The sequence below is a fragment of the Microcebus murinus genome, chromosome 9 (genome assembly GCF_040939455.1).
Source record: "Microcebus murinus isolate Inina chromosome 9, M.murinus_Inina_mat1.0, whole genome shotgun sequence".
Taxonomy (NCBI): Eukaryota; Metazoa; Chordata; class Mammalia; order Primates; family Cheirogaleidae; genus Microcebus; species Microcebus murinus.
In genome coordinates, this window is record NC_134112.1 from 97,480,797 (window position 1) to 97,492,042 (window position 11,246).

Below are 11,246 nucleotides of genomic sequence, written 5' to 3' on the forward strand. Positions count from 1 at the left end.
CTCCTGTCCCTAGAGGAGTGTGTGTGGAGCAGCTGGAGCAGCTGGACGCGCTGCTCTTGCCAGGTGCTGGTGCAGCAGCGCTACCGACACCAGGGCCCAGGGCCCGGCGGGGCGGGGGCAGGCGCCCCCTGCACACGGCTGGACGGCCACTTCCGGCCTTGCCTCACCGGGAACTGCTCTGGTGAGACGCCAGGAGCATGAAGCCAGGGTGCTGAGCAGGGCAGCAGCCACCAAGGGTCCCCCCCTGGGACTCCCTGCTCCTCTCACAGCCAATTTAGTGCCCCCAGGACCTCAGAGCAGCTGCCCACACCTGCACTGAGCTCTGCCCTGGCACCCAGCCACTCCCCTGACCCCCAGCTACTCCCCTGACCCCCAGCTACTCCCCTGACCCCCAGCTACTCCCCTGACCCCCAGCTACTCTCTAGTCACACCTACCCCACTTCCCCCACCACGATTTTCCCACCGCAACTGCCGGCCCACCCATGGCTTTGGCCCCTTAGCTACCCTCCCGGACAGATGTGTGTCCTGTCCACCTCCTGGTGCAAGAGGTCGCCCCACCCCCACCCCTCTGTCTCCCAGCTGCCAGTCTCTGGAACAATGGCAGGCCCCGCACTCCCACAGCCCCCTCCTCCAGGCAGCTTCCTGGCTTTCCAAGGCCCAACCCATCCTGATCCTTCCCTGGCAGCACCCACAGGGGCTGAGTGGGTGCCAGATGGAGGGCACCCTTCTGTCCTGACATGTGGCAGAGAGAGGCAGTCTTGTAGTTCTTCCCCTAAGGGGCCTCGGTGAGACTATGTAGTATGTGCTCTGGGATTCCGGGGTGTGGCAGTCTCTGGGCTGTTCCCCCACCTGCCTGCCTTCCCCCTAGAGGAGAGCTGCACGCCACCCTTTGAGTTCCAGGCCTGTGGCTCCCCCTGCGCCGGGCTCTGTGCCACACACCTGAGCCAGGAGCTCTGCCAGGACCTGCCGCCCTGCCAGCCCGGCTGCTACTGCCCTGAGGTGAGCTGGGGGCTGCGGCGACTCCCAGGAGGAAGGGTCCGCTGTCCACACTCCCACTCCCCCTGCCCTGCACGATGCCATGGTGACGCCACCCTTCACAGCCCTCAGGTTTCAGTGCCTCTTCCCAGCCCAAGTTCATGTGCCCGTCCATCCACCCAGCACCACGCACAAGCGCCTGCGACAGGCCTGCGGGGGCTGGGCGTTGGGCGACACAGGGATCGCCTACCGCCTGCTGCCTCTCCTTCCACACAGGGGCTGCTGGAGCAGGGTGGGGGCTGCGTTCCCCCAGAGCAGTGTCACTGCTGGCACACCTCAGGAGACGGGGCCAGGGTGACCCTGGCCCCCGGGGACCGCCTGCAGCTGGGCTGTAAGGAGTGGTGAGTGGTGGGAAAGGGGAGACAAAGGCTGGGCCGGGAAATGGGCAGGGCCCTGGGGTGCCCAGCTGGGCCTCTGGGCAGAGGGCCCCAAGATGCCAGACCTTGCAGCCCCCTCATCTACCCCAAATGGGCCCAGAGTTCATGTTGTCCCCATATGACCCCCAAGCCCTGGGTGGGGTCCTCCCTCCCAGAGCCCACCCTGACTGCCCCTCCACAGCGAATGCCGGCACGGGGAGCTGCAGTGCACCAGCCAGGGCTGTCAAGGTAACCGCCACCTGGGGAGACAGTGGGCCCCACTTGCCTGGACTGGGGGGTTCTGGGACTCAGAACTTCCAGTGCTAAGACCAGGCGGTCCCGGGCAAACCAGGGTGTCAGGTCACCCTTCTCTGCCCCCACACCGCCCTCAGCCTTTCCTGTTTCTGATCCTTCCTGGTCATGACCCTGAGCCCCTCATGCCTGTCCACTGGGCCTCTGGGTTGGGGGTCACTGGGAAGGGCACCCACACGCTGTCCTTCTAGGTCTTCTGCCTCTGAGCGGCTGGTCCGAGTGGTCGCCCTGTGGGCCCTGCCTGCCCCCCAGCGCCCTGGCCCCTGCCTCCAGGACTGCCCTGGAGGGGCGCTGGCCCTGGGGCCCAGCAAGCCTCTCCCCCACCTCGGCGCCCCTGCTGGCTTCGGAGCAGCACCGCCACCGCCTCTGCCTGGACCCTGAGACAGGGAGGCCCTGGGCCGGGGACCCCCACCTCTGCACTGCACCCCTCAGCCAGCAGCGCCTCTGCCCAGACCCTGCAGCCTGCCCTGGTAACGGGAAGGGACAGAGTCCATGGGTGGCAGGGGCTGCTGTGTGGTGGGGCTGCTGCGGGGTTCATTGCCCCTGCCAGCCCCCGCTTGCCTGGGGCCTATGGGATTTGAAGCTGGGCAGCCTGAGTGTTTGCAGGGCAGAGCTCAAGGCTTGCGGTGGGGGCAGGAGGTGAGGCCTCAGTACTGACGCTATTTTATCTCCCTAGACGTGTGCCAGTGGAGTCCATGGGGGCCCTGGAGCCCCTGCCAGGTGCCCTGCAGTGGGGGCTACCGGCTGCGCTGGAGAGAGGCAGGGGGCCCCCCTGGAGGAGGCTGCCGAGGGCCGTGGGCTCAGACCGAGAGCTGCAACATAGAGTCCTGCCCAGGTAACTCCCATCCCTGCATCCAGAGAGGGCCAGGACTGGAACATCTGGTGATGGCACCTGAGAGGGTTGCGGCCTCTGTCCCAGGGGTGTGCAGTGGAAGGAAGGGGCTGTCCTGGAGGCCCAAGAGCGTCCCCAACACAGACTCCTCCCTCTGGTTCCCAGGGGAGAGCTGTGAGGCCCGGGACACTGTGCCCACCCTTGACTGTGCCAACCAGTGCCCTCGCAGCTGTGCCGACCTCTGGGACCGCGTTCAGTGTCTGCAGGGACCCTGCCGCCCAGGTAGCCAGCTGTCCCTCCCGCCTGGCCTGAGAGTTCTGGGGAAGCCCCCTGCTCCCCGAGAGTGTGATCTCAGGCAGGGGTGGGGGAAGGGAGGTTCAGATTGCTGGGTCACGAACTATAGGGCATGAGAGTGGCTCCTTGGGTCACATTCAGCAACCAGCTCCAAGCCCCGTGTAGAGTGAGACACTGCTGTGTCTGGGAGGGTACTTGCAGGTAGGGTTGCTGGGGGTTGGAGACACACACTTCCTGTGCAGGGCAGTGGGAGATACTGTGGAGACCAGGCCCTGGGCTTGGTCTGGTTGCCAGAGGTCCATCGTGTGATCCTTGCCCAAGCGCCAAACTTATTTGTCCTCCCCACCTCCACCCCAGGCTGCCGCTGTCCCCCCAGCCAGCTGGTGCAGGACGGGCGCTGCGTGCCCATCTCTTCTTGCCGCTGTGGCCTCCCCAGTGCCAATGCCTCGTGGGAGCTGGCCCCCGCGCAGGTGGTGCGGCTGGACTGCAAAAACTGGTATGGCCTCCAGCGGCGGCCCAGCAGGGTGGGAGCTTCGGGGGAGGAGGTGGGGGCAGGTCAGGGGCTATGGCATCGCTGGGGAGTGAAGGCTCCGTTCACCCTGCCTCAGGGATGGAGCCCTTTCTGCATATCCCTGCCCACAGCACCTGTGTCAATGGGTCCCTGGTGTGCCCACACCGAGAGTGTCCAGTCCTCGGGCCTTGGTCAGCGTGGAGCAGTTGCTCAGCCACCTGTGGTGGGGGCACTATGCAGCGACATCGGAGCTGCCAGAGAGGTCCTGGGAGGACACCATGCCAGGCCCAGGACTCAGAGCAGCAGCAGGGGTGTAACCTGCAGCCCTGCCCTGGTGAGCACCCTGGTGGTGGGTGCCTGCCTTCCCTCCCTGTCCCAGGCAGGTGGAGGTGGAGGTGGAGGTGGGCAGAGGAGGCGGACCCGAGGCAGCCCCTTCCCTGGGACTGAAGATGCCAGGTCCCTTCCCCCTCACCATCTGTGTGCTCTCCACAGAGTGCCCCCCTGGCCAGGTGCTCAGCACCTGTCCCGCCTTGTGTCCGCGCCTTTGCTTGCATCTGCAGCCTGGCGCCGCCGTCTGCGCACAGGAACCCTGCCAGCCTGGCTGCGGCTGCCCTGAAGGGCAGGTGAGTAGAGGGAGCAGGCCGGTGGGGAGGGAAGAGACGGTGGTCCAAGTGTCACTGAGCCTGTCCTGTTGCAGTTGCTGCACAATGGCACTTGCATGCCCCCCACTGCCTGCCCCTGCACCCAGCACTCTCTGCCCTGGGCCCTCACCCTGAGCCTGGGAGAGCTGGCCGGAGAACTGCCCCCAGGGACGGTGCTCACCCAGAACTGCACCCGCTGGTGAGGGCCGCAGGGCATGGAGGAGGGGGATGGAGGAGGAGGATGGAGGAGAGGGCTGCTGGGGGAGGGGGGTGCCTGGGAGGCCACTGAGAAGTGCTTCTGTCTTCCCAGTGTCTGCCAAAGTGGAGCCTTCAACTGTTCCCTCGAAGACTGTCAGGGTGAGATGTGGCCATCCGTGCCCTGCTGCTCTTCCCCTGCCCAGGCTGGCCCTGAGGAGGGGAGGAGGGCCCTGTGCACACCCTGGGCAAAGCTGCCTCCTTCAGGAAGCCCCTTCCCTGTCTGTCCACACTGACCTCTCTGTAACCCGAGACCGGACACTCCCTGCCCCGTGCTCCCTGGGCACTCTGCACATCCCCTGCTCATGGGGTCATCCATCAAGTATGCTGAGTGCCCCCTGAGCCAGGGCTGCAAGTGATGCCTGGAAGGGAAAGGTTCTCTCCCTGGCGAGGAGGAAACTGAGGTCCAGAGGGGTGAGCGGGAGCGAGGAGCCTGGTCTGGCTGTCCCCAGTCTGGTGCTGTGCTGCTTCCGTCTGGTCGGGGCCAAGGACCCACAAGCCGTGTGCCCAGCTCTGCCATGCTGGGCTCTGTGCATTCAGACACACGGTGCACAGCCAGCCCCAGGCACTCCCAGCCTGGCTGGTGAGGGCAGACCACCCACCAGATGGGTAGAGCCAGGGCACAGTCTCTGGGTCTCTGACAAGCAGGTAGCCCCCACAGGCTGGGGCTCCGCCCGGCTAGTGTTTGGGAGGGTGGGTAAGAGCCAGACATGTGGCTGAGGCCACTGCAGCCCGGGCAGCCCCACGTGGGAAGGGGAGGAGGGGCAAGAGGGGTGCCCAGCTTGGGCGGGGGAGATCCAGGGCTGACAGGAAAGGTGGGATGGATGGTCTTCCCTGGCAGAGTGCCCCCCTGGGGAAATGTGGCAGGAGGTGGCCCCTGGGCAGCTGGGGCCCTGCGAGCAGACGTGCAGGGAGATGAACACCACAGAGACTCGGAGCAACTGCAGTGCCACTCAGGCCCCGGGCTGCGTGTGCCAGCCTGGGCACTTCCGCAGCCAGGCAGGCCCCTGTGTCCCCGCAGACCACTGTGAATGCTGGCACCTCGGGCATCCCCACCTGGTAAGACACTGCACCCCTCTGCTGCCATCCACCCCTGCCCAACCCCAGGCCTCGCTATCTGCTGAATTTGTACCTGTGGCAGCTTGGCAGTCTCACCCGGATGGTCTCTGGCCCCAAAGGCCCATCTCCCTCCTGCGTCTCTTGTCCCCTGACTCCAGTCTAAGCCCATTGCCCCAGCCAGGCACCACCAGCCTGGGCTCGGGAATCCGGCACGTTGTTACAGAAAAGCCTACACATGGGAGAGACCACAAGGAGGCTCTCCTCCCCCTCTCCCCAGCCCAGGTCCGAATGGCAAGAGGCCTGTGGGAGCTGCCGCTGCCTCGGAGGGAAGACTATCTGCAGCCAGCACTGCCCCCTCCTCACCTGTGCTCAGGTACCCCCTGTGGCCCTGCCACCCTCTCAGGTGGCTCTGCAGGCTTCTGAGGCTGGGCTCAGGCCCTCTGGCCGGGCAGTGCTGGGCTCAGGATGTCAAGGCCATCCTCTTAAGTGGGCCATCACTCCCTCCCTCTGCAGGGAGAGGTGACAGTGCAGGAGCCAGGTAGCTGTTGTCCCACTTGCCACCGGGAGACTCCAGGTACGGAGGGCCCCTGGGCACCTCCTGCCCAGCCTCTCCCTAGTCTCGACCCTTCTCCCCAACCGCCCCACCCCCGACCTTTTCAACCTGGCACGTGCCTGCCTCCCCCAGGCCTGCCTGCCATGGGGGGTCAGAGGAGTGAAGACCCCCAGCGCTGTAGCACCTGGCCACCCTCACCCCAAAATGCTCCCCTCAGACCCAGGCTCTGTCCCCCAGAGACCCCTCAGTCATGGCCTCCTCCTCTGCCCTGCCCCCACTCTGGCCCACAGAGGAACAGTCAGCCTCCTGCCGCCACCTCACCGAGCTGCGCAACCTCACCAAGGGCCCCTGCTCCCTGGCGCAGGTAGCAGTGAGCTACTGCAGTGGGCACTGCCCATCCAGCACCAATGTCATGCCGGAGGTGAGCAAGGGGGCTGCCACACGGCCCAGGAGAGTCAGGTTGGCCAGTGCCCTGAGGGCCTGCCATGGGCCTGGGACCTGGGGCAAGCCCAGAGGACACGAGACACACGTTTGATTCTCACGGAGCTAACAGTCGAGTTGGGGGCACAGATGGCCAGAGCCTTTCTCCAAGGCGGTGGTCTGCACCTGCTGGCTGGCCCTGAGGTCTTGCTGGATGCCCCCGCCCCTCCCTGGGAGGCCTCCTGCTGTGGCCCACACAGCTCCCAGAGCATGCCCTGCGCCCACTGTCCTGGCAACAAGCCAGGACACCAGCAAAGAGAGGCACAGAGGCGCTAAGTTAGACTCAGATTGGAGCCGTTGCACAGTGAGTGAGCATCTCACGGGGTGGGCTTTCCACAGACAGGCTCGCCCCGTGCGTTTCCTGGCAAGGTGCACGGGCGGGGCCCAGAGGCTGACTCCGTCTCCAGCAGGGGGCTGCACTCCGCGCTCACTCTCCCTGGACCTGGAAGCCAGCCCTGCTCCTTGCTGCGATCTTCTCTGTGGAAAATCTGTGCCCACCCTGACTCCCCTGGCCCTGAGCCTGGAGAGCTGTGACCCGAGCACCCTCCTCTTCCCTCGGTTTTCTCTCTGCCTGCCTCCTGTCCCCAGCCCCGCCTCACGGCCCCTCGACTCTGTGGCCCTCCCTCCCTCCCGCCCGCCTCGGCCCACCTGGGTTGGCTGGGTCTGGAAGACAAAGACACCTGCCTTCTTACCTGGTCCCCAAAGACGCTGCCCTCAACCCTCAGCCGGCCACTCACCAGCTCCCCTGGGCGCTCCCCGCACCTCCTAGGACAGCTTTCCCAAATCACTGTTGGAACTTTTTAAACATAGAATGAGGAAAGAAGGAGAGTAATTGAGAGATTTGTTTTCTGAGGAGGGAAACTGAGTGATAGTGGGATAGAAATTAGAGGGAGATTTTTTTTTTTTTTTGCTGAATAACCTTGTGTAGTTTTTGAACTTGATATTGTGTGAATGTACTACCTATCTCAAAGTAAAATTATAAATGCAGGCACACACAAAATTAGATCGGATGCTGAGTGGGCCTTCTGTAACCGCAGGGCGAGTGCAGTGTGCTGCAAAGTGGGAACTCACTTTGCACGCCGGGATCAGAACCGTGTAGGCAGGGCTTCGGTAGTTGCAGTTTCATGTATCATTAGTCTAACTAGACTGGGGCGCATCCTGGGGTGGAAGCTGTCTTTCCCCTGCAGCCAGGACTCAGTGATGGGCATGTTAAAAGCATTCCTCTAGCCTGCAGATCGTTGGATGTTCAGACGGGTGGGCGCTGGAGCGAGGGAGGTGGGCTTCTTGCGAAGGGGGCTTGGTGGTGATGCTTCCCTCCCAGGCGCGGCCACCTGCTTGGAGAGGAGGGTTGGGATCTGGCCCTCCTCCCTCTGCCCCACCCCCTCGGACGGGAAAGGCCAAGGGAAACGCCGCCGTCTGGCCCCAGTTCAGGCGCTCCCTCTCGCGCAGGAGCCGTACCTTCAGAGCCAGTGCGACTGCTGCAGCTACCGCCTGGACCCCGACAACCCGGTGCGGGTCCTGAACCTGCGCTGTCCGGGTGGCCGCACAGAGCCGGTGGTGCTGCCGGTCATCCACAGCTGCCAGTGCAGCGCCTGCCAGGGTGGGTGTGGGCGGGGCTCATTGTGGGGCGGGGCTGTGGGCGGGGCTGTGGTCGGGGGGGCGGAGCTGTGGGCGGGGCGGGGCTCCAGGTAGGGCGGGGCGGGGGCGGGGGCTCGGGGGAGGACTGGGTGGAAGGATGGACATTGCCAGGGTGGCGCGCACTGGGAGAAGCTCTGGGCTTCCTCCCCGGCAGCTCTTCCTCCCCACTTCTGCTGCCCTCCCCGCCTCTCTTGCTAGCCCATCCCCCTCTCGCTTGTCCTCTAGGAGGCGATTTCTCAAAGCGCTGACAGACTGCTGGAAGCGTCCACTGCTGTCCCTCTTGTGACCGTGGGGCTCAGCGGCACTGACCACCTCCCCGCATGCTCACCCACCCGCCCCTGACTGGGGATCCAGGCCCCGGCATCCACATGTCCCGAATAAAGTGGCATTGCCAGCAAGTCCGTGTGTAGAGTCTCCATTCTGGGGCCCAGCGGGGAAAGGGAAGAAGGGTGGGCCTCACCCCTGACCTGGACGGGTACAAGGACCTTGTCTCCTGGGGACGCCTGTGCGTCTGCCATGCCATGGATTCACCACGGCATTCCCCACGGCTGGTGAACTTGGACAAGCCGCTTCCCATATCTAATTCTGTTTCCTCATCTGTAGCAGCACTATGTTGAACACAGAGTCTGAAGACCCCTCATATTAGACATCTCTGGTGCCCCAGGCTCTGTCTTTAGACCAGAGTGATTTCAGCTGCAGCCGTGGTAGAGCGACCAGGCCTGTGGCCTGATGTCTGCTCCTCCTCCCTCTGCTTTTTACAACAGCTTTATTGAGGTGTAACTAACATACAATGAAATCCACTGTTTTTAGTTTACAGTTCAATGAGTTTTATGGAAAATAAAGTTGCACAAACATCACCACAACCCACTTCTAGAACATTTTCATCATATCATGCCCATTTGCAATCAATCCCTCCCATTTTCGGCCCCAGGCAACCACTAAACTGCTCTCTCAACAGATTTGCCTTTTCTGGACATTTTATGTAAATGTCTGGCTTTTTCAATTAGCATGATGATTTTGAGGTTCATCCAGAGAGAAGCATATATCAGTAGCTTGTTCCCTTTTATTGCTAAATAGTTATCTATTGTATGGATATACCACACTTTGTCTATCTCCTTACCAGTTGATGAACATTCAGATTGTTTCATTTTTTAGTATATTATGAGTAAAGCTGCAACAAATATTCTTGTACAAGTCTTTGTGTAGACACGTGTCTTCATTTCTCTTGGGTATGTTATAGCTAGGAGTGGAACTGCTGCTACATCATATAGTAAGTCAATGTTTAACTTTTTAAGAAAATGCCAAACTGTTTCCAAAGTGGCTATACCATTTTACATTCCCACCAGTGATATACAAGGATTCAAGTTTCTCCATGTCCTCTCCAACACTTGTTATTATCTGTCTTTTCCCCATAGCCATTCAGTAGGTGCGAAGTAGTATCTCATTATGATTTTGATTTGCATTTCCGTAGTAACTGAAGTAGATAGACTAAAGATGGCTCCTGTAAATCTAAAATGGAGTCAGTCTTGCTCTAACTATTAGTAAAAGTTCCCAGAGGAAGTTCCCAGGAGAGGGAAGAGGGAGTCAAGGAGGCCTGTTCCCAAAAAGAATAGAGAGATCCTGTTCCAGGAAAAGTCCCTTGTCCCTCAATGTACCTTTCCGTTGTTTGCTTTATTAACAACTAACAGTAAAGTTCTGCTTCTGTGATTGATTGCTCGCTTGCATAGCTGCCAGCCCCTAAGGTATAAGAAAACCGCAAAGGCTTTGTTTGCTGCTGCTTCTCCCTCCTTGCATGGAGTGGTGACAGCCCCTGCACAGGTATCAATAAACTAATTTGGCTGATTAGATTCTGGTGACCGAGTCCCCTTCATCCGCTGGTTTACAACATAACTAACAATGTTGAGCTTTTTTTTTTTTTTTTGCATATGCTTATTTGCTATTGTATACCTTCTCAAGCTTCTATTGCTTTCTGCCCCATGGCTTTTCTGACACAGGGAGGGTCCAGTTGGCCTTTACACAAGCAGATGGCAGGAGGGCAAAAGGGCAAAGTTACTTTCCTTTGTGCTTGCATAAGGGCACTAATTCCTTCATAAGGGTGGAGCCCTGATGGCCTAATTACCTCCTCAAGGCCTCTCCTCCTTTTTTTTTTGAGACAGAGTCTCTCTTTGTTGCCCAGGCTAGAGTGAGTGCCATGGCGTCAGCCTAGCTCACAGCAACCTCAAACTCCTGGGCTCAAGCAATCCTTCTGCCTCAGCCTCCTGAGTAGCTGGGACTACAGGCACTCGTCACCATGCCCGGCTAATTTTTTTCATATGTATTAGTTGGCCAATTAATTTCTTTCTATTTATAGTAGAGACGGGGTCTCGCTCTTGCTCAGGCTGGTTTTGAACTCCTGACCTCGAGCAATCCGCCCGCCTTGGCCTCCCAGAGTGCTAGGATTACAGGCGTGAGCCACCGCACCCAGCCAAGGCCTCTCCTCTTAATGCTATTGCATTTGGGATTAAGTTTCAACATAGAAACTTTGGAGGGACACATACATTCAAACCATAGCATTCTGCCCTGGTTCCCCGAAAACTCTTATAAGGACACTAATCCCATCGTGAGAGCTGCACCTTCATGAACTCATCTAAACCTAATTACCTCCCAAAGACTCCATCTCCAAATACCATCACATTGGGGCACAACATATGAATGGGGGTAGGCGGGACACAATTCAGTCCATAGCATCTCCTTTACCTGGCTAACTCCTACCTCTTGTTTTAATTCAGCTCAGGTGCCACTTCCTCAGGAAATCCTTGACTAGCCATCCCAATATCCTCCCATCATTTCATTCTAAGGTGCCAAAGCGTGCTTCAATTAGTGTCTTGTGCTTACTTCTTTCGTTGTATTTGTCTCTTTATTTTGTAATTATCTACTTCTGGTCCGTTTCCCGAATAGGCTATGAGTTCCTTGAAGGCAAGGGTTCTTGTCTCATTCAATGATATACTCCCAAAACCTATTGGTTGCCTGACCCATGGTAGGCAACCAATGATGCTTTTTGAATGAATGTAAGAAAAAGTATTGCCCTCTCTGATTAGGTAAAACCTGAAACCTTCAAGGTTAGCATTGGCCCTACGAATTTGAGAAAGCAGAATCCCATAGCTCAGTAAGGGTGCGCTTTGCCCTAACTGCAGAGCGCGGGAAAACGCCTGGGGACGTTGCCTAGTAACCATCGCCGGGCGAACGACTCGGCGTCCAATCAGGACCCTGCATTCTCGGAGCCAATAGCAGCTTGGAGAGC

The 11,246-nt window shown here is 59.8% G+C and overlaps 1 protein-coding gene across 1 annotated transcript in view; it reads left to right on the forward strand.

Moving 5' to 3' along the window:
* Window positions 1-8,214, forward strand: part of SSPO (SCO-spondin) — a 52,016-nt gene extending 43,802 nt beyond the window's left edge. The window contains 18 exon segments of the mRNA XM_076006767.1: window positions 14-181; window positions 869-999; window positions 1,252-1,376; window positions 1,594-1,640; window positions 1,895-2,173; window positions 2,380-2,538; window positions 2,701-2,817; window positions 3,187-3,325; window positions 3,472-3,674; window positions 3,833-3,963; window positions 4,038-4,180; window positions 4,292-4,338; window positions 5,078-5,295; window positions 5,573-5,668; window positions 5,809-5,869; window positions 6,139-6,269; window positions 7,778-7,928; window positions 8,192-8,214. Of these exon segments, the coding sequence (XP_075862882.1) occupies window positions 14-181; window positions 869-999; window positions 1,252-1,376; window positions 1,594-1,640; window positions 1,895-2,173; window positions 2,380-2,538; window positions 2,701-2,817; window positions 3,187-3,325; window positions 3,472-3,674; window positions 3,833-3,963; window positions 4,038-4,180; window positions 4,292-4,338; window positions 5,078-5,295; window positions 5,573-5,668; window positions 5,809-5,869; window positions 6,139-6,269; window positions 7,778-7,928; window positions 8,192-8,214 (2,369 nt within the window).
* Window positions 8,215-11,246: the final 3,032 nt, after the last annotated feature.